A 23221-nucleotide genomic window follows, 5' to 3' on the forward strand; every position below is an offset into this window, starting at 1 on the left:
TAATTTTTCAGTTGTATTTACCAAATCAGTCAATGAGGAAAAAAGAAAAATCAAGTTGCAAAAAAGTATTTATTCTTTTATAAACTGTTTTATTGACGTTTAAAGGGGATAGTATGGTTTCCTGTAATTAAAAGTACACGATGAAGAGAAGATCCCCCACCAGCACTGTTTAGGCCCATAAGCCTCATGAACCGAGAAATGTTAAGGAGTGCAGTTATTACACACACAAAGTAAATTAAAAGGCCATTGAACAGTGAATAGTGCATATATTTTTTGCATTTGCAAAACCCTTGCAAATGACAAACCACAATTTTGTTCTTTAATAATCATAACTCCATCCATGAGGCCAGTAATTGTAATTTAGCATTTAACGTATTTGGATATAAAAAATATCAGTCTTCCAATCTTAATTTAACAAATATACATTGTTTGCACTATTAAATAATTATTTAGTAAGTCTACATGCTACTCATTAATTTGCCTTTGGAAATAATGCTTTTGCTATACAATGTACAGGAAATAATGCGAGTCCAATGTGCATACAACACCAACAAAACTAGCATGCTGTTCTTTCAAAGACAAACTTAAATCTCAAATAAAAAAGATTTGTTTTCCAGCTTTCTTTAGAGTCAGCCATGTATATGTTCCAAGTGCAACACATGCATGCAATAGATCCTTAGTATGAAGTCTATGAAATTATGCAGTTCTTGCCCTTGTGACCTTTCTTTTTCGATTTGGTCCGTGAGCCGAAAGGTGGCGTTAAAGCTGTAACGCGTGTCGGAAAGTCCTCTGTGAAATAATGAAAGCTTTGGGATCGAGGCTTGGGGATTGGCTGGCCAAGGAAGAATCCTTCTTCCTCAGACTCTGAGGATGAAGAAGAACATGTGGAACACCAGTCGTCTTCATCATCACAAAAGTCTTGGAAGTGTTGGGCATAGTCTGATGGCATTTGGTGGTAGGGGTGTTGACTGTGTGAAGATGGATTAAGAAGGATACCGTTCCTAGGCTCTGGCCTGCTTGAGCTAATTATCTTCGGCACAACGTGCAGTTTTGCCTGCTCCTTTGGTAAATGTAAAGCATTTTCTGAGCGTGTTTTTCTGCCCTGTCTGTGTTTGTGGTGATGTCTGTTTAAAGGACGTCTGGGTTGCTCCTCCATGTGATAGGTCCGTCTGCGAGTCCTCTCACTCATTGGTGGTTGCCTCAAGCCCAGCCCTCCATAATATTTCGTATCCACAACATCATCCGAGAACTTTACTTGTTGTGGTCTGGATTGGGGCTGCGATTGAGACATGGTCCTTATCAACACAGGAAGATCCAACATCTCCTCTCCCATATAAGGTGCAATTGCATCCTCATCCTCCTCTCCTTCTGCCTCCTGATTCCCAAGTGCATCCTCATGGTCTAGCTCAGAGTTTAGGCTCTTAAGGGAATTAGCACTCCTGTGAAGCATTGAGGAGTTAAGTGTGCCCATATTACTAACGTTATCGAACTCTTCCACCTCTTGGTCCTGTTCTTTAATGTTTTGGAGGGAGTATATGGTCTGTTTGTCTCTGCTGTCTCCATCAACTGAAGCTCCTGAAAAATTAAGATCTCATGGGTCAATAAAATGTAATTAGTAAGACTAATACAGAGAGTTTGACCATAAAACATTAGGATAGCAGGTTGAACAAAACATCCTTACCTGTAATATTTGACAGTGCTAGAGAATCCATCGAGTCTCCCATGCTGTGCTCTGTCTTTCGAAGTTCAGTTGTAATGCACTCCAGAGAATCTTCATACCATTGCCTCGGCTTGGACCAGAATCCAGGTACGGCTGCTTGATCAAGCTCCAGCTCTTGAATCTTTCTGGCACTAGCTGGCCCAGGGTGACTGCCGTAAGCTGAATCTCCGAGTCCGTCCTGAGACTGGGCCCAATATGTATCCGTGTGATTCTTCTTGCTTGCCAAATTGTGACAGCTGATCTTATTCTGAGGTCTGGTTCTATTGGACTCGAAGTCTTTGCTCATCCATTGCTCTGTCTGCCTGGTGTCCTCCTTCTGGATGACTCCTCGGTCTCCAAACTTCAGGAGCAGTTGGGTCATGTAGTCATCATGCTCGGCCCAATCCTCCATACAATCTTCAGGGGCTTCCTGCTCTTCCCGGTCTCGCCAGTAGTTGTCGTCTGTGAAGTTGAGTCTCTCCAGTTTATGGCACATGTTCTCTGTGTTTTCGCTGCAGGCATTAGAGATCCTGTAGTCTGTTGTTGAATAGAGTAGTGTCTGCTTTCGCTGCTCTGTAGAGCGACTGCTTTTGCCCATTCGTATGCTGCGACGTGAATCCCTTGACCTGGCAGACTGGAAGGCCGAGTCGGACGAGTCTGAAGCATGGATGTCTTCACCTAGGCTGCAAGATTTGGAGCAGTATATCCGACCATCTTTTGGAAGGAAGGGGCAGCCAAGCAGGGACGTTTTGCATTGGGTGCAACAGAAGCATTTGTCAGTAGCGTGCCAGTGTACTCCCTCATACGTCATCTGTGCGTGGTCTACTCCTAAATAAAAAGGTAAACAACAACTGTGATACACTGTTGTTTTGCAAAACAGCATCATCAAAACTAATTGATGTTCAAAAGATGACTTGCCTATGTTTTCCCCACAGGCCTCGCAATACTCCGCATACAGGGACTCGAAACATCCACAGCAGAATGGTCGGCCATCTTTCATGATGTACCTCTGCCCCCCTAATATCGTCTCACATTCAAAGCAAGAGAAATGCTTCATGTGCCAGTGGCGACCCTCAGCTTCGGTGCACTCGTCAGCAAAGATGATCTGTGAGGAGAAAGTCAAATTTATGACAAGTGTTAGATCATGTGTGTTTAGTCTGTGTATTGACTGTAAACTTTTTATATTTTAATAAATCAATTCATTGAAAAAGCTCACCTCATCACATGCCGAACACCTCGGTTTCAGAAGCTCTGCGTGATGTCTGCCGCAGTAGATTTGGCCATTGTGGTAGAAATAGATGAGGTCTACCAGAAGTTCATTACAGGTGGAGCAAGTAAAGCATGCTGGATGCCAACAAGTCCCAGGACCTGCTCTTGAAGCAAACACTGCCATCTCTCCACCCCTGATGTTCTCTTTACACTAAAATTCGAAAAATTTATGAGAATCAAAGGCAGGCATCTCTCTCGTGTTTAGTGCATTGTATTGGTTTTTTTTCTCTACATTCTTGCTAGGAACACAGACATTAAGTTTTAATCAAAACGGACCTCCACCTCAGTCGAAATAGCCTTCTAAAGACCAACTAAGCATGACGAAATGCACGATCGTGAGTCTTTTTATAAGAACTGCTGCCAAGGTATTCATTTCACAGCTGCTTCCCATTATTACTACATGGCCGTTGGCCTTGGAAACAGGGGTGTTGAGTGTCCCGCAAATTTTTTCGGCAATGGAAACCAGAGACCCGAGACCAGCTCTGCTGTCTTTCGTGGTGAAGGGATGCATATGTTTTTTGAAAGTGATTATGATGCTTAGTCTTTTGTATGTTTTTAAGTCTTCACAAACAGGAAACAACACTCTGAGATGTCTCGCATTTGACGACTGAAGGAGAAGGTCGTGAGCCAAAGACTGTGCATTGTAAGCATTGCTACTTATAATCTTTTCCATGATTCGTCAGATGTGTTTTGGGTTCCTTTAGGATATAATTGGTCAATTTTGCCTCATTCCAGGTTGTGTCATTCGCCTTGAATAATCAAAATTGCTTCCAATGGAATCTAGCATGAAGCCGAAACGTAGTTTTCATTACTCAAACTAGATTTGATAAGGTCAGAATTAATGGCTATGGAAACAAATGCAGGTTCTCTCTAGCAAGACCAATCTTGAATTTGAATAGTTCAAGTCATATCTGACTACATTTCTCTGGATAAAAAAAGTATGTATTTGTACATACATGCTCGCAACTGTGCTGCAGGCCTCTGGGAAGCAGTTTTGGGGTTCCCCGTCCGAGTGCCTCTTTCTTCCTCTGAACGCTAAACATGTGGAGTTCCCGTCTCTCCTCTTCGCTGAGGGACTGGCAGTAACGGATCTGTGTGAAAGAGACGAAGGTAAAAAAAAAATATTTGCTCAAATGAAAAACAGACAAAAAGAAGAAATCACTTTCATCAAAGGCATTCTAAGAGGCGGAGACAGAAAGCGCTTAATGCCAATGTCGGCCATTTCTGTTCTCCCCACGTTTCTCAAGCTAAGCTGAAAAGTACACAAACCTGCCTCAGAGTTTACAATAGACTTGTGGAAGTCATAAAAGAAGACGAGAGATAAATGGTTTGCTCTGTTTGGCACTGCAGGGGGTTAAACAACGATGCCACACTTGAAGGGCCGTTTAGATCTGTAACCCACAGTTATGCCAGGAATTTGCTAAAGCACACAGTTCTAGCTCTGACTGTAAGCACCATAAAAATCACAGGGGAACATTTTACTGCTGCTAACAGAAAGAAGATGATATCCCTTTGTGAGACCACCAGAACATCTTTGTATTCAAACTTTGTGGAATTTGTATACATGGGACCACCCGCACTTGCTTGTACCGTAAAGTCATCCAGCATATGAGATGTCATCACCAGCACTTTCAACATTCATTTTTCTTTCTTAAAGGTGGCTTGTACCTCATTGTCATGTGGTGGCAGCTGATAGAGAAGTTGTCTGATCCTGTGTTTCTCTCCTGGGCTGTTGACATACGGCACCTTCTCCTCTGGCAGGCAGGAAAAGTAGATCTGGACCTGACGGAGATAGCAGGCAAACGGAGAGTGAGGGGATTAGGGTTTGCTTTCAACAGCTGAAAGTTGAATGAAATGACATGAGACTAGCCTCAATTGGTGCTATATCATTCAACCTGTCATACGAGCTTCTCCCAATTGTCTCCCCAACAAGGGGTGAGTGGGTGTATCATTGACTGGGACAAAGCGTTTAAACGGCAGTGTATGTCACTGGCGACCCTGAAGGATATTTATGAGGCAGTACACTATTAAAGACACTAAGAAGGAAGCCCGGTGGAATGTCCCTTGTGTTAAGTGTTGCTATGTCGATAAATGCAGACCGTTATTTCTGTATCAGTTGTAGGGTTGGGTGTGGGAGTTGATACTGAGAGCTGTCATACAAATTGCCCTGAATTCCCTTCAAACTTCTAGTAGTGCCTGAAGAAATCCAAGTTTTTATCCTGATTCAAATATGATTGCACACGTTGTAGAACTGCGTGAGAAAAAACATGTATGAGAACATTAGGCCTCCCACTTCAAGTTTTGAGAAATGAGGGGAAGGTGGGGGTTACAAAAACAGATATTCAACTTAATTCCAGACCCCCTTTCACTCTAGACCCCACATCCACCACCATTGATTTCGTGAGTTTGTTTGTGTATTGCCTTGTTTCCAAAAAGTGCCAACTAGCCCCCAAGACATAGGCTCAGTTTTGTTTGCTTACTGAACACAGCGGGGAATGAAAGCCGGTTTCTAAAGGGCCAATCTGTTGGGTGATTGAAGCACACAAGAGCAATTCTGTCAATGTGTTAGTTCACCTTTTGACAAGAAATGTAGACCAGGCGTTCTTTAGGATTTAGAATGCATATTAGGAGTACAAACTAGTGTATTTTTGAGAAAAATACTAGAAACCTTCATATATCAGAAGGTATTAATAATGAAGCAGTTTGTTTAAGCATTTTTCCATTATAGACTCCACTTGCCCACGTCGGTCTCTGAGGGACATACAACGCAACAGTTTGTACACTGCAGGGAGGATTCAAAGCAATTATTGCTAATTCTCATTCCCCGCCACAGCGTTTTTGGTCCAAGAAAATATGGCAACTTCTCAGTTTGTAAAAATGTTTTTTTTTCCATAATTTTCCTAGCGCTCACATTAGTGCTCTCCGGAGATATTTACTGCTTGGGTTGCCCTTTAAAAGTTCTTAGCTCTCATAGAGTAAGCTGTTGCCCCTATACAATCAAGGTTACTGTAACTCACAAACTCTCCTTTGTGCAAGTGTTATGCATGCTTTCCTCTTCTGTAAATCTACAGCATGGCTTCATGCCGCCTATCAACGCCCTGTCAGTTATATGAAGGGTTTGGGCAAATGTCCTCAATGTCAAGGTTGAGAGGTCCAGTCTGAACACAATCAAAGAGCTTTGCAGACGTTGATCGTGTCATGTGGATTCATGAAGAGGCATATGTCACTGACACAAGGTTGCTTGCAGCTGTGATTTTGGGCTTAGATGCCAGGGGCACATGCGTCCTTAAGACCTCAGATGAACTCATGGTTTGATGGCTCACCGCTTTTTTAATTCTCATACTCGTATGTGAAGGCAATGCAGTGGCAGCCGTCAGTCTTCAAAAGCTTGACTGATTTTACATCAGGCACCTAAATTGGCTAAGAATCTGACTTAAGGTAGAAACCACTTCAAAAACTTTAGGAGCCTTGCATAGCGTTTGTGTTTTATATCAGTGGTTCTGAAACTTTCAGAATTGTGGTGTAAAGAGAGGATTTGTATGTTTTCAACAGAACAATCTTCAAGTGTCTACAGGTACTTTAAGTATCAAGAACAAGACCATCTATATTTGTCTTTGCAGCTGCCTGACCTAGATATAATATTTTAGTTTGAAGACAATGGAGGCGATATTATACTTTAGGCTTACCTGATCGGGTCGTAGTCCAGGTGGAACCCAGGTGTACTCTTCCAAGGCACATCCAGAGTCGTCATCAGATGTTGAACTTCTCTGAAACCCATGTGCCACTTTGGTTCCTCTCGAATCCATCTCCGGTGCCCGGGTGATGGACCGGACACCTGATGTAGTCTCAAGACTCATCAGATGAGGGCGCTGTTCAGGGTAAGAAAAAGTGTTTTTGAGTATACTGATGTCCAAAAGTTAGATTTTTGTAAGACAGCGCTGTTGACATCAGCTGTCCATCGTGAGTTTTTTTCCTGAATTGATTGTAATATATTTTATTGTTTAATGATTTTATAAAAACAAATTATGTTTAAAGAGTTTTACAAAAAGTTGAAGAAACCATGACAAAGAAATGTATAACATTCTGTGGTCATTCTTTGTCAACATGAACTGAATAAATATGTAAGTTATCAATAATCTTAAGTTATTTTGTCATTTGTGAAAGAATGTTCTAACCAAAACGTATTAAAATGGAGCTGTAGGGCAACACCAGCACTGATATAGAGTCGGGGGTTTAAGGTGTTTTCACGGTTTGGATTCTTTTGTCTATATGGGCCTTGAGGTAGAGAATGGCCAGGAACTTAAAACGAAGGGAAAACTGTGCTTTGAAATGTCAGCGGAATCTTGCCTTTCAGTCCGAGCCTTTAGCCACAGATAAGATGTCAGCGTGTACGTGAAGCAGGATTTAACACTTCTATCTCTTTCTCCAGGCCTCTGTTATCTTGATGCTTAAGCACTTCAGAACCCTTTTTGTCAGATAAAATACTTGAGGTTCCAAGGTGTTGAACTCTCCTACTTCATCTGAGAGTTTTGACTTGCAAATGAGGCCGGTGTAGCGTGTGAACGCCCTTGTTTGGGTTAAGCTTCATAAGTTCCCTCTCAGTTTACCCCAAGTCACAGGGAAAGTCCTGACACCCCCCCAGCCATTACGTGATTGACAGTTTAAATGTTCAGCCATTGGTTCTCTTACCCAGTATCAATTTTGTTTAAGTTTGTTTTAGTTTATCTGTTATGATGAACATTTTTATATGCAAATTAAACTTTGCAACACAAATAAAGAGAAATTGATAGCTAGGTTATCTTGGAACTGATGAGATTTTCCCTATTCTTTTAATGGAAAATATAATGAGTTCCTTGATCACAGTCCAACTTGCCTTCTGTGACCCCACCAGTCAAATGGAAATGCAAATTCATTTCCCACATCAGTAGCCTGTGTAACCTCACTTCAACACAATTACCTCAGCCAAATGATTTTAAATCTTCGGATATGGCCAGAATGTAAGTATTAATATGTATTCTAAGATGTACATGTAAGAAGTTAAGACTGTCATTCGATTTTATGATATTACTTAATTAAATTAATCACATATATTAATATTTGCAGAAAAAATGAGCGAGCCAGGTATGGCATAGTATAGCCTCCCAAATTTGAGGTCCAAAAACTGTTCCAATGGTGCACAAACCTAATATTACGGCTGTTACTCTTGAAACACTGTGTTTACACCGGGCAGATTTCCCTGAATCAGCTGATTTTAACTCAATAACTTGTTTGTTTGTCAGCTTTATCATGTCGAATAAACAGTCCCACCGAATATATTATTTTTAACATAAAAAATGTTGACACTTTTTTTTCTGCTAATAATTTGGTTGAAACATCAACCCCTTAACCCACAGCACTTTCTCTACCAGGTTCTCCTTCCAAAAATGTTTCTTTGAGAGCAGGAAACGGCTGTCCTGGATTCCAGAGCCAACATATACAAGCCCTCACGTTACACCTTGTCACTCTCTGGCACTGACACAATGTGTGGCTTTGTGGCAAAAACAAAAACAGAACGGATCTACCCTGCCCTGTTTTCGAAGGAACACACGTTAGAGGAACGGAACATTCGGGAGAGGTCATCTTTAAAAAAGGCACAACATAGGAGAAATGTAAACAAGCCCCAGATGTACGTCTTTGATCTGACTGGCAGCTCGGAGGCTGGAGTGGATTCTTAGCGCAGGCATGACTAAGTCAAATATAAAACACTTATGAAATAAACAAAGACTGGAGCTTGCATTAACCGATGCTTGGATTACAGCCATTCCACTTGAGGGTAAAATTGAACAAGCATGGATTTAACTGTGCCACTGCAGTCATGTTAGAGGTAAAAAGGTTTCTTGAATGATGTTCTAATGCAAAGTGCCATGTCTGGCATGTTAAAATAAGCATTGATTTTTGCCAAGCATTGATGCATTCAGTGCAGAGATCAAGGTTAACCTGAATGAGACATACTGCACCACACCAAGACATTTTGACATAAATCTTTTTGTATGACCCTGGGCTATAAAATAATTATTTTCAATGACAGATTCTTAAGCGTTTAAATCTGGGTGCCACCCAATAATGAATAATTGCAAAAAGTTTATTGTATTTTCAATGGAGTTGTCTTTAAACTTGTTACATTTAATCTGTATGTGTTTGCCTAGGATTCAAACCCATGACCTTGGCGTGGCTTGCACCATACTGCACCAACTAATCTACTGGAACCAAACTGAACAACCTCTGCAGCATTTAAACCAAAGAAGTTTGTAAGAACCCCTGCGAATATATATTTAAAGGTGCAAGTTTTGCTAGAAAAAGTTTATGCATTCAACACATACCCTTCTCTCACATCACAAAAAACTACTCACCTCACATTCGTATCCTGTAAGTTTCACTGCTTCTTTCTGTCTGTCATCAGATACTTATCACACACAACCAGTCGGACTCTATGCATCGCTAATGTGAGAAGTCAAACACCAACTCTCTGGTTTCATATATTCACACAAGTTCAGACTTGATATCATTTCACGAAGCATCTTACCTCTGTGTAATGCATCCTGCATTGAGTAAAATGCATCCTGCGGCTTTCAGTAAGAAATTCCAATTGGTGCTAGCAAATGAGTCCAGCAAACATGTCCACAGTAATATCTAGTTCAAGAAAAATGTTTTCTAAATTCAACTATAGGTTTAGTTTACCAGCGGTTTTAAGCAGCAACACTCTTACCAATCTACAAACACAGGAGAATGCAATTGTCTCCTGTGTTTCCAAAAACGATCCACTGAATGCATCAATGTGTTTGCCAAGTGGCATGACTCCCTATAGTCAGACCCCCGGGCCAGCCCCCTTTGCACTCAAGCCCCTCCCCCGCACTTCAAACACCATCTAGACTCGAGCGGCCCGCAATCCACCCCCACCCCAAAACTGCCCTTGTCCGCATTCTTCCTGAAAGAGCTGTCCACATCCCACTGCAAACTCTTTTCAATCGACAGGGCCATTTGTTTGGCCCTTTCATTCAAAGTCAAGTACATCCTGGAGGAGTTTGTTCGGCATTGAATGCGTGCATCGGGATTTCTAGTTGCATAAGTTGTAGCAACGCTCTGTTGTTTTCTACCAATGGGCAAGAGTTCCTGTTATTTCAGCCACATTTGTCATGTCAAGAAAAGAACAAAGGGTGCTTGGGAAATATATGTTAACATTGCAGACTAACACACACAGACAGAAAAACAATGATTATGTATCTGTTGCTCTTATTTCATACTCTCGTATTGACTCGTTGCTGTAAATGTAAAACACTCCAAGCAGTCAGGATGGGTGGGTGGGAAAATGTTATAGAAATAAAATTTAGTATATGTGAATGTTGTATGTAATAATGTTTTACTAAATGTTTTCTATTTATCTGCATCCCCCATAGGTGCTTATTTATGTTCTTACAGCCTGTTGATTGTGACAAGCTTGAGTTTGTCTACATTGAAAGCGATGCCGCTGCAACGTTCTCGCAACATTCACCAACGCACATCTACAGTATATGCTTAAAGTATGATCCTAGGTCTTTAAAATTTTCGTTAAACCTGTCTATTTATGGCTAAAGCTCTGTATATTTACCTAGTTTTCATAAAGTCTAAGCCTTTACATAAGCTTCAATATCACCCCCCCATTCCCTTAAACAGAGGTTGGTGTGTTGACAGTGATGATAGCCCTGATGGCCATCTCTCACCTCTATACTTCAACCGAATACAATGACCTTATTGTGTCGCTTCCTTTCCAATTCTTGATAATCTCACAAAGGAGAAACCGGTGATGCACGGGCCTCTCTTTTATCTGTAATTTAAACATGAGATTATGCTTGCTGGTAATAATCTTACTGTTACATTTAGTTTCATAGAAAAAAAATTGTTTGGTATGTTTAAGTATTTTAAAGCGAGACCCTGTTATGCCAATACGTAGCTTCCAAATGAGAAATGGATTGCATCATTGTACTGCACACAAAAGCCGGACCCTCCCCGCACACATCTCTGTTTAGTCATAGCTGCTCAGACCATTGCAGACTACTTCATCACATTCCAGTCTAAATGTCAGATTAGTCTAAATAAATCCTGTGTGAAACTGCAAGGCTGAACAGTTGCTAAATCATCCTTGTTAAATGTCTTAAACTGGCCATAAAGCGAGTGTGTCATTCTTGAACACGAGTTCAAGTGTCTTTTACATCAGCGGTTCCCACCCTTGTTCCTGGAGGACCCCCAACGATACACATTTTAGATGTCTGCTTATCCAACCACACCCGATTCGACGCAGATAAGGGAGCCATCCAAAACGTGTACTGTTCGATGTCCTCAAGTAACAGGGTCGGGAACCACTGTTCTAGATCAGAGAGCTCTCGTTTTAGACGGCGAGATAAGATAGCGAGAGGAGGATGCCAAATAAAACTCATTCCTCTTTGGGTTTTTGGCAGCCGCTTTGAAGAACCACTTAACCATCTCGGTTAACCATCACAGTAACCTTTGTTAGAAGCTTCTTTCGCTTCAGGAGATGTTTATCAGGGACACCTTGAAATAGCAGAAATTGCCATGAAGAAATTTAATAAGGAGAAATGTGAACCATATAAACTTAGCAGGTGTAGTGCTGCTTGAAATTCCTGGGAATCGAACCCGGTTCCAAACATTTGGTCCACATATAGAGGTACACCACAAGTAGCATGCACCGTCCGAATTATTTTCTGGAAATATGAAGGGTGGAAAACACAACCCTTCCTGCTTCCTTAGAGAGTTTTAAGTTTCAGTCTATGTCCCAAACCCTACACAGTTACCTCTAAAGAATCTTAAAGGAAAGGGAAGCTACGTGCCAAACACCTAAGGTTCACATCCTCCTCTTTCCATTGTAAAACAGGGCGGCCTTCCCCTGGCAAGCCATTATATGCAACGACGCATATTTCACCTCATTGCTACGCCAATTGACAAGCGTTTAAGAATGGATGCTGTCCTTCTGCATTCACATGTCAATGCTACCTAACTAATGATGCTTTTTCTCAATGATCTTTGACCCCCGCACACACCCCGTACCCTCTGCCCATCTCTCTTAGTCTTAAGGTTCTGTTCTCTTCTGTTACCAACAAGGCGTTGAATTAATGGATTAATGGATGTAAGACAGTTCGTCCCATCCAGCTGCACTGATTAGAACAAAACATTGTGAGGGAAGCTTGCGTATTTGGTAGGAAGGTGTAACAATCTCCAGAGGTATTTTTGCGTTCAGGCTTTGAACATTTACATCCCAATTTTCTCTATCCTAGCATCTCCAGCATGTCGATCGTTCTATTGATTTGATAATGAATGATCAGAGATTGTCACACCACATGTGTTGTGATTCGCACTATCAGTGCAAAACATCATAGTCTCTGGGTTGTACGACAGTTCACGCCTGATAACCGCAGTCGCTTATAGGATGTCTTTAGATCTGTGATTTGGATTTTAAAAACATATAGGAGAAGAAGGGCTGCATATGCGGTGTTCACAAATACACTTTGGTATACCAGTGAATGGAAGCAGACTTGCTCTGGCTATTTTTTACCAGCTACCATCGTACTGAACATCTGTGCAGAGGAGCCCATTATGACTGGGGGATTTAATAAATCACAGAAATTTCTCCCTAAAGATTATTATATATTAAAGATGTTTATTTGACTTAATTTAACAAAGCAGCCGGTGATATTAAATGACAACTTTGGAAACAAGCCTCTGCAAACCAGTTCCGTGGACGGATCCGGTTAGCGTGAGTATGAAATTGTTATTGTTATATATTCAGTTTATTATAATTTGTTTGTAACTATTCAAAATGAAACTGATCTAAAAAAAAAGCAAAGCCTTCGTCACACTTTTAATCTGCTATACACGGAAGATCAGAGCGCGCACAAAATGTAGGACTTCTGTTTTTCTTACAGTGCAGACCACAAAGCGTCCGCTCCTCCTGCAATTCACACAATTCCGATTCACACCCATCATCAATCCATTCACACTCACTCCGTAACACTACCCAGGGAGTAGGGACTACTGAAGTCTGAATTTGAATTGACTATTCGCACCTGGATGCTGGCCTACAAACAGAGATTAAAGTCTCACACTCTGAAAGTACCGCATCTATCAGCAAGGCTCAGGGATAAATGCTTTAGTGAGCGCTCTTCTCACTCCTGTGTTAATATTTAGAGTCTCGGCACAGGCTGGTGTGAGATATCGGGTCATAAAAGAAAACGGAACTTATGTGTGCCAAAACTTGATAGCCCGCCGTCGGGTGTTTTTAAGACACCTTTGCAACAGAGCGTGGGTTGTAAAGCGTAATAAAAGGACGTACGTTCCACTATAATCATAGTCCTGAATGGTTTGCGAGCAAAGAAAGGTCAGATTAGCTGGCATTACCAGCATACAGTTATGTGTAGGGACACGTTGTGTGATTAAATGCTCTTTTATGGTTTTTACATGAGAGAGATTTAACCTGGTTTCAGCGCTTTTTGACTTTGATTTTGTTTAACAGTCTGAGAATTCAGAAAAATGACTTTGTGTTGATCTCATGAGTGTTGCAACTTTGTTGTTATGTTCTCCAGGCCATTTAGATTCAAACCTGTACTCGTATGTAGAGTAATATACTGTAATTAACACTGTAAAGTACTGCAATCTGATTTAGGTGTGACTGCCTCATAAACGTATACAATATGGAGAAGATTATAGTAATGATGATATATGCAGTGCGTGTCAGGCACTTGAAGAGTCAAGGCTGAGCTTGGCCTCTCATCCACAGGGACCAGCTGCGTGTGTGCATGCATTTAGTTCATAATGGGTCCTGTTTTATTAGAGGCCTCCTTGCCCTCTCCTGCCTGCCTAATTTGATATTGTTAACTGATACATTCCCCTTTAAAAGAGAACAGAGGTCACGCTAACCTCTACAGATGTGTGCTTGCCTGCAGAACATTGAAGGGAATTTTATTATAACGCCTCGAATATATTTCTTTTTAGGCCATTTTAATTGGCTTAAAGAATAAAGCCTTTTAATTTCACTCATGTCATTTCAAAGCTGTTTAAGCTCAGACTTTTTTGCAAAACACAAAAGGCGATATTTTAAAACATTGGCCCTCATTAACCATAACTCGCAGAATAAAGGGTCATATACATGTTTTGAATGACACGAGGAAAATGAAATGATTATTAGTTTGCAATTTATGTATTTTTTCCTTGTTACTTTTGAGGTTGTGCTTTATAATAATGCCAGAATGCAAAAAAAGAAATAAGTTACCTTCATTTGACTTTATTAATATCCAATTAAACCAAGGAAAGTACAGACACTTTCTTTTTATGTGTGTGAATGTATTTGTTACGCACATGTGCATCTATTAGTTTTAAAATAATACATTTTTCACATTAGTCATTAAAAGTTCTGCAACTTATAATTCAAGGTGGTCTGAATATGTCTTAAGGGCCTCACGTAGAGAGTTGAAGACCACCCAGCCAAACAGCAACCCTTATCAAACTCCACCGGGCTTCTACTATGCTCACTGACCCTTTACTGTTACACATCCCAATTACGATCGTTTGCTTCATACCGAACAAACAGAGAACATCTGCTCCAAATGCCGTTGAGTGTGATTATTAAGGAGATTTTCCTCCCAGGCCGACGTACAGAGGAAGCGCAACAGACAGGAATAACAAGGAGAGGTACGAGTGTGTGCGATTTTGTTTTTATCAGCGACGATACGCTGCAACATGTTGAAACAATGAGGCTGTTACGTGTTGCTAGTTCATTAGTTGTTTTTTCCTGCCGCCCCTTTCTGTCGTGCAGTTTAATCGGGTGTTGATGATGTTCTTGTGGTTTACTGTTTTATTACTGAATATTACTCTGATTTACGGTAACATACATTATATTTGGTAAAATACACAGTTAAAGCTGCAATTTAGCTTCCTGTCAAAATAAGCAATAATAAGTAGTTACAGAGCACATACATCATAAAGTCTTTGAAACTGTCTCCCTAATCCCCTTTTGCATTGTTAAGCTTATGAAAATGATTTTTAGTTGAGCTGTCGGGTACAAATATTGTGGGAAATGTTCATGTGAAGTCATTTTATTTCAACCCCTGTATGTCTTAGTAAAATATCATGCAGGTTTATCTTTCAAACAGAGATGGCGATATAGAGTCAAAAGTTATAGACTGGAGCTTCAAAGTAGTGACTTTTTGGGACATTCATTCAGGTAGCAGTGAACATTTCAGGTCGCACTTCGGGCCACCTACATTATTTTGAGAGTGCCAAAATCAGACGTCAGTCATTATGTTGATAAATCGTGCAACTCTGAATACTATCTTGCATCATTCCCATTTGGAGGGTAATTACTCCCCTCCCAGCAGGGAAATGTAAGCCTGGGGTTCGGAGAGAAGGGGGTGCGTGCAGCAGTAATGACAATAGACCCCTAGGGCAGGTTGGTTATTAGGGCTTAAAACGCACATATGTTCACACACAACGCCCTGTTACACAATCCGTTCCCTTTTCCCACAATTCATTGCCACTGACATGACAAGCTCACCGGTAATCGCCCACCTCAATTTATGACAAACTCAACTGTACTTTCACCGTGAGGCTGTTATGGAAGAGCGCTGCTTAGGGTGACTGCGATGACGTGTAATTCAACACTGAGTTGATATATTAATCCTCACATAATGGCCATCTGTGTCAGGGGCCCCTCTCAGAATATAATGCTATTTTGCTCCTTAAACGGCAAGAAAATTTGAATTGTATTTTGCTTGTGGTGCGAATGATACTTTGCATTTTAAAGAGATTTTCATTTTGAAGGAAGTCTTATTCGCTAATTCCATTCATTTATTTTTTTAATGTTTCATTTGATAATGATTGTAATGTTCAAGCGGTCTACTGCTGCCATGGTTTCCCTCTTAGAGGATCTGTTTACCTCCAGGTAAAAATACATAGACTTGAAAAATGAATGCTGCTGAAATGCATTTATCCCAAAATTCACTCTCTGCTTTGTTGGCTCGTGTCAGTTTGATGTGATAAAGTGTCTCTTGCAGATTATCGGATGATGTTCATAATATCTATATATGCAGCCGTGACATGCATTTATTCAATGGTGTGCTGCCAGATGAATTTGTTTTTCCTCCCCAGATAAGTGAGAGAAAGGAAATGAGACACAGAGAGAGAAATTTCGGTTCATTACGCACAGAAGAAGAAATGGGTCACGGGAGTGAAACGTTGCTCCTTGGAGAGACTTGACTTCATAATACAAGTATATTATTGGAAGGTAAAGCCCTCGGTCCCCAACAGATGTCACTGACCCCTGGGGGCTTTTCCCAGCAGAGTAAATTGCGTGCACGCACACATATTTGTTTCTGTACTGTTCTTTACTACGTTTGTTATTAAGGACATCTCATAGACTCACTGATGCTATTCTCCAAAAATTTAGGGTACACTTTTGTATTAGTGAGAACTGCCTTAACATATTTAAAAACCATATCCAAACTTGTATACGCACACGTATTGTGTGAAATTTAGCAATTTTATAGGATTAAAGCCATAAAAGCAGGACGAGTCGTCAAAACAAGCCTTTGCACGTTGCATTCACAGCCAAATGCGTTCGGATAATGAATCGTGTCATGATGTTTTCTCTCTTCCTAGAAAAGCAAACCGTCTGGTTCCGGGGTTCATTCATGTTAACACACAGCGTGACTCTTTACAACCTGTTACCAATGCGAGCGATTAAACCCCCAAACCTTTTTAGGCCAAACAAGCGCACAATAAAATCTCTGTTTGGTTGCAAGTTTTCATTTACCAGAAAGCCCCAAGCATTCATTAGCAAACCCCATGGTAAATGTCTTCCGTCCCACACTCCACATGTGGATTATCCGTTTCAGCATTGTAGGGGTTGAAATAAACTTTTATTCTATCCAAGTGTAATATGCAAAGACACCTTTAAGCAAACTTTGTAGGTTGATTTCCCAAAAGTATAAACTCTTTGGCACTAATGAAGCGTTTCTCTGTGCGTTTGGGTATCCAGACCAGGCCGACACGCCAACATTTGCTCAACCAATTACATCAATTTGAGGCAGGACTAACTTTGATTATCCGACTGATTTTATTTTTAAATGCCTTTCTGTGCATGACTGTTAAATGTCTGAGCAAGAAAGAGCTCCTGTGTATTCCTGTAACTTATTGTAATTTGCTAATTGTGTACGTGAACGGGGATATCCTGATTGAATTTGTGACTTGAATTGGCTCAGTGATCTAATCTTTGTCTTATTTCAGATTCGGGAACGTCACGGCATTTGTGTAATCTGTGGCGGCATTGGACAATGCCAAACATCTGTAATTGATACATCACATCTGCCCACTGAGTCCTAGTTTAATAATCTTATCTCTGGAAACACTCTGTAGTCTGATCATATTGAACTATTGATCCGCATTGCATCTCGATTGAACCAGAGGTGTTTCAGCTGTCAGGTTGACTGTGTTCATCTCGGCGTCAGTTGAGTTGCTCTTATCTCCATGCTTTGCTGAACGTCTGCCGCACGCGTTTACTCATCTCACGCTTGCGCTTTGATTATAAAGGAGCTGCCGGCAGTCGTCTGCCCAACCAAGTGAAATCATTACCTGTCTTTAATCTCCACGTCTGATACGGCTGTCATGGGTAATTACTGCGGTGCCAAATAACCTTGCTGGAGTTAAACATGTGCTAATCAAAATTAATTGCTACGATGTCTTGGCTTTGCAAACCCCCTCACCTCAAACCGTTTTTTGTCTCCCTTAGGATCGTAGAGATGCCATGTGTTTTAATAGCCACCCGCTGTTCCGCAGCCTCACCGCGATGTGCTTCGCGAGCGAGCCAAGGCCAGACATTTGTGTTTCATTTCTCAAGCGCTGAGGAACCAGTCACCGAGTAATTAGAAATGACTCGAGCATCTCCCACACAGAGCCAGACAAGTGTGTTGACCTACAAGCTACCACTCGTGGTGGGTTCAATCTATTTTTTGGGGCCTTTGCGCTCACATGATCGACGATGCTTGGTTCTCGTGATGTTTCAGGACAGTGAAGTTTTTTTGCTAATCAGACACAAAACATTGGAGCTGTGGATTTGCAGTCTGGCATGTTGCATCGCGGTGCTCATGCGGGCTATTTATGTTCCAACAGTGCATGCTTTATTTGTCATGATCATTTCATGTGACTTCTATACTGCCTGTATTAGTTTTAAGACCTTTTTTGCTTTTTTTGACTATGTACTAGCATGCAATTGCATTGCTTTGGTCCAATGATTTCCAGCCTGTAGAACCAGGCTCCACCTCTTAGTCAGACCAAACCTTATAAGACCTAGATTTGATTCCTCACATAAGTAAATATAGTTTTTTAAATCTTTAAAGAACTCCTTTTGTTTTATATATCCTCTCTGTGGACCCCCACAGAGTGCCTTCACAGCCCTCTGATTGAAAGCCCTGGCTTTAGACTGTTTGGTTTGACCGTGATGTTGTTTTTGCTGCTATCTGTGGAAATATCTATTGTTTAAAGAAGGGGTTTGGATTGGTTGCTGGGCTAAATGCCAGCTGGCCGTATCTGAGTCTGACTGTTTGACTCCATCTTCACAACTGAAGAGCAACTTGTCTCGGACCCCTATCCATGCTTGGCAGCGTTCAGGGGCCAGGCAGATAGAAAACTGCCAAATGCGTTGAGGTGTGGGCCGATTTGCATAGAGAAGCACACGTCGGGCCTCTCGGCACAAATAGGGCACTGTGAGCCCACTCTGCACTCCGCTAGTAAATCAACATAGACTTAAAAACAAGCACTCCTCTGAGCATATCCTGTGGGCCAGATTTGGGGGTTAGAATCGCTCTTTCTGTCCTTTTTGGAGCTACATTTGCACACGTTGACTTGTTCTTAAACAAATATCCCTATTCACAAACCAGAGAAAAATGATTTATTGTATACATTTTAAAGATGGTTCCAATCAAGCCTAACTAAGCTGGTGGTGTTTCCTAAAACTTTTTTTCTAGGAATGCAAACGTCTGTAGAACGTTTCCCAGACTAAACATTTTGTCCATTTTTATCACCAAATAGAAGTGCATGCCAAGTGACTTTATAAATCAAATTGTTTTCAAACGATCTAATTTAATTTGGAACCCATGTTAGAAACCCTCAGAATCAGGCAAAGAGTAATGACCAACTTTAAACACATCTACAAAACCTTTAGATCAACCCAGGAGGAAACATCGCATCATCTCTACATTCCAGTCAGATGAAACAGAGCTTCACATGTGGTACTAATGGCTCATTTATTAACCGAGTCTTTACATAACAATCTCAGATCTCTATTTGGGTGCCACATTTGGAAACCCGCCACTTATTTCCAGTCAAGTCACCTGAGACCCCCTAGGGGTCTGGTTAACTGGTTTGTCATTGTGTCAGTGTGAGTCCCACGCAGAGTTTTGTATGAAATATCACACTGCTGGAAAAATCACAGAAATTCCAATGGAGTTAATGGTCATACTGGGAGTTGTATTGGTTTCAATAGATACTGTAATGGTCTCTTTGGGTCTCTAATGGTCTTATTGGATGTTACCTGGTGGATGTGGACCAAAACACACGAGAATAATGCTTTTAAAGTTGATCGTTGTAACAGTTATTCTGCCAGTGACGTTGTCTTTCGGTCCGTTGTCTGGCGACGGCACTAGAGACACTGACAAGGCCAAACCCTCCACAAGCAGAACAACCGCTAGGTGACACTAACACCTAATGTACAACGAGCACGCTGTAGTACCAAATATATAAAACTGCTAGAAAACAGCTCTTTGACATTTAATTTTACAATGTCACACATTGCATTACTTAAAAAAAATTAAGTCCTAATACTACGCGCGCAAAAGCTATGGTTAGAGTTGGCAATTCACTGTAGGTAGCCAAACTTCAGGCAAATGCAGATAACTTAAGTTATCAGAAAATGTTGCCTACATGGAAATGATCCCTAACGGCAAGTGTTTAACACGTAACAGTTTTTCTTTAGGAGACTGTGGGGAACACGACTGGTTTTATTATGAGCAAGATTGGCTATTTGGGTCGCTTATCGTGCGCAACGCGACAAACGGTGAAGTAAATGACAGGAAAGCGAGCAACTATATTATCGACCGTGACCTGATTGACATGGAACAGCTGAATGCGAGTACGCACACATCTGGAGACACGCAGGGGCTTCACTGCGCTCTCCGTATGCCGTATCTTACTGTGCGTCTTTACGCACTAGGTGGGCAGTTGAACGCGGGTATTGCACAAGTTCGCATTGAGTTTCATTAAACACAGTTGGAATTTCATATTTAAACAACAGTTGTGTTTTTCGTTAGCGATGACCATGCAACATTTGTATGTTGTTCAATTCTTGTAAAATACGCATCGCGCACATGCATTCCAAAAGCGCATATAAAGTTCTTATTAGTTTACACACTTTTCTGTTTTAGTCTCTTTTAATACCTCTCTTGAAGTTCGTCTCTTTTTTGCTGAAAACCATTATACTAGTTTAACATATTGCTTCTATTACAAATACTCGAAATACATTATTTGCCCAGTGTTAATTACGACCAGCACAATACAGAATAAAAATACTTACACAAAAGCAAAAAATGTACGAAAAGCGACGAGCCGATGTATTCCTGTAGCTGTTAGAGAGTATTCACAGCTGGTGTCATTTGCCCGAGTCCGGATGACGTTAATAAACCAGCGATCTTGGTAGTGGACGCGGTGGGTTTCAGTATCCAATTTACGCGCACCGATGCTTCGACATAGCGGAGACGCAGAAAGCGAGTGTGAATCCCAGCTGCGATGAGTAAACATGCAGTCTGTGGCCCCGCCAGTTAAAGACCCCGTGTGTTCACAGCGCTGAAATGACATTAGGGACTCTCTTCTCTGATTGGCTCAAACGCGCAACCCCCACCAGCTCCTGCACAAACTGACATTTTTCCTTCTCTCTCACTTTCCTTGGGGTCCAAAGTAAATTGAACATCTCACGCGGGTGCAGTATGGTACAAAATCCAACATAATGCTATTTAATAATTTTGTAAAGAGCATCACTGAAAAATGTAATGGATTATTATGACAATAATAGGAATTGTTTGGGTTTTAAAGGAAGCTGCAGTATTCTCTGTAGGTCTCTACTGGTAATATGTTGGTGGTACGTTCCCCCAGCTGGAACCAGTAGAGCAGTATTATATCCAAAAAATAGATGTTATTCTAAATGGTTGATGGTTCATACTTTTGTAATGAAAACATAAAAATGTGTATTATTGTTGGACAAAGATTGCCTTTTGTTTATAGGTGCGCCAGACACAATGCAACCTTAAGCGCGTTTTCGGTTAAGATTTCAATGTAAAAAGAAATGTGTTGTTTGATTAAATCCTCGCTGCATTTCTGGAATTCACATCCTACTTGAAATGTTAATACCCCACCGATTTATGTCAACAACACTGTCATGTCTATCGTATCCATCATCTGACTATTACTGTGAATGTTTGCATAGAAACATTCACAGAACACAAACATCACGTCTCCTAAAACCTTGACAGAACCTGCTCGTCGGCCCTCTGCTGCAGACAGACTGGGCCCCTGACCTAATTTACCGCCACATGCTTCTCCTAACCCACATACACCAAAACAAAAGAAAGCCATTTCTACTATGCATTTTAATCTCAAGGGTTTATCCACCCTATTCACTTCAAGTCTGCACACGATACATACGTGCGTACACCTGATATAATTAAAAATTTGTTCAAAAGTCAGTTTATGGATTCTCATTTCCTCTTTTTTTTCTCTCTCATCTCTTTCCAACTGCTCTTCACAGACAAGGACCCCTAACAGCGCTTCTGGCCTTTATGGATCCCATAGACAACTGAAACACTAATCCTATTTACAGTGGGGCATTAAAGGTAAGACTATACACATGCTGGGAGAAAGGGGAAGTTCAGATGAACTTGGCAGAGCACACAGGGGTCAGACAATCCCCAGCTGATGTTTTGTGCTTCCAACAGATGTTTGCAGGACATTGTCAAACTTAACAATGATATCTTGCGTCACAACAACGATAGGTTAGATCCAATCCTCAGGTAAGAGTCTGCTTTAAAAACCAATCCTCCTACTGTGTCTAACCTGTTGCTTCTGTCTTTGCTTCTTTAACCTTGTGCCTTCAAAGATTTTTTCAATTTATCTGAAGGAAAGATGAGTTGCCTGTCCAAAACATTCTGCCACGATGCAATTGGTTGCATTAGCATTGTTAGAATTATGTTGCTGAGGTCTTCTAGGAGGTTACTTGGGTTTTGCTAAGGTGTCCTTGTGGTTGCCATAACATTGCTGTGCCGTTGCTAAGATGTTCTATGAGGTTTCTGTGGTGTTGCTAAGGTGTCCTTGTGGTTGCTATAACATTGCTGTGAGGTTTCTTAGGTGTTCTAGGAGGTTGTCAGAGTGTTGCTGAGGTGTCCTTGGTTGCTAAAAAAGCCCACCCCAAAACACTTCCTTAAAGTCAAGGTATTTCCCATAGAGCTTTTTGCAGTTTGCATGGTTAGAGTGATAATATGGTTAAAAAATTAAAAGACTTTGGAAGGTGTCAGCATCTGTATTTCATGAAAGGGATTTAAGATCTGTCATATTGATCCTCCACCCCATGAAAACATCGCATCTGATCACTTGCACAGCAAACTTAAATACTTTGGGTTAGGTTGTCTACCAGATGAATGCTCCACACTTGATGTTTAATCAATCTTGGTAAGATTCTGACCCCTGTCAAAGGTACCACGTGGTCTATTTACATTCAGTTTGTCAGGAATTTAGACACAGATCTTTTCAAATAGCCATGACGTATCGTATAACACGCAAGTTATACTTTTGTGCGACAGTACAAAGCACTTCCCCACGCCGTTGTTGAATCGATAGTTTGAGCCTTGGGTTGTAAACCCAGTAATCCGTTTTATAGCACTTGAGAGGGTCAGCAGGTTGTATGCAAAACCAAACCAATAAATACATTTTTCATCTCCGAAGTCGCAGCCGCGTATTCCACCCCTAGCCAAAATGCATGGCAAGAAGTCATTAATGTTTCATTAAGGGTGTGTGAGGGGGTGTTAATCCTTAAGACAGACCAGCACTGGTTATGCACCCTGTTTTGTGTGTACCCCACGCACTTAAACTCTGCCCTTTGGCCAAAACAAAGAGCCTGTTGATGCGCAGAGG

General features: G+C 41.1%; 1 protein-coding gene across 2 annotated transcripts; it reads right to left on the reverse strand.

Moving 5' to 3' along the window:
* Window positions 1-50: 50 nt before the first annotated feature.
* Window positions 51-20868, reverse strand: prickle1b (prickle homolog 1b). Of its 2 annotated transcripts, none has more exons than XM_079454768.1 (8): window positions 20616-20868; window positions 6655-6837; window positions 4637-4750; window positions 3925-4059; window positions 2916-3119; window positions 2618-2804; window positions 1682-2527; window positions 51-1575 (listed from the first exon to the last, which is right to left on the reverse strand). In XM_079454768.1, exons 2-8 carry the CDS (start codon window positions 6823-6825, stop codon window positions 689-691), a joined length of 2544 nt encoding a protein of 847 aa, XP_079310894.1. In that variant the 5' UTR covers window positions 6826-6837; window positions 20616-20868; the 3' UTR covers window positions 51-688. The 2 variants fall into 2 exon arrangements, with proteins under 2 accessions (XP_079310894.1, XP_079310893.1); XM_079454767.1 differs by lacking the exon at window positions 20616-20868 and adding an exon at window positions 9531-9784.
* Window positions 20869-23221: the final 2353 nt, after the last annotated feature.

This window comes from Barbatula barbatula (assembly GCF_947034865.1).
Source record: "Barbatula barbatula genome assembly, chromosome: 4".
In the NCBI taxonomy this organism is placed as follows: Eukaryota; Metazoa; Chordata; class Actinopteri; order Cypriniformes; family Nemacheilidae; genus Barbatula; species Barbatula barbatula.

Excerpts from the sequence above, each read along its gene's own strand:
- prickle1b (XM_079454767.1), bottom strand. The coding sequence starts at position 9,566 with ATGCATTTTACTCAATGCAGGATGCATTACACAGAG. Across the intron at positions 4,060-4,636 it reads TGCCACCACATGACAATGAG|ATCCGTTACTGCCAGTCCCT; the intron begins GTACAAGCCACC and ends TCTTTCACACAG. Across the intron at positions 2,805-2,915 it reads GGTGTTCGGCATGTGATGAG|ATCATCTTTGCTGACGAGTG; the intron begins GTGAGCTTTTTC and ends TTCTCCTCACAG.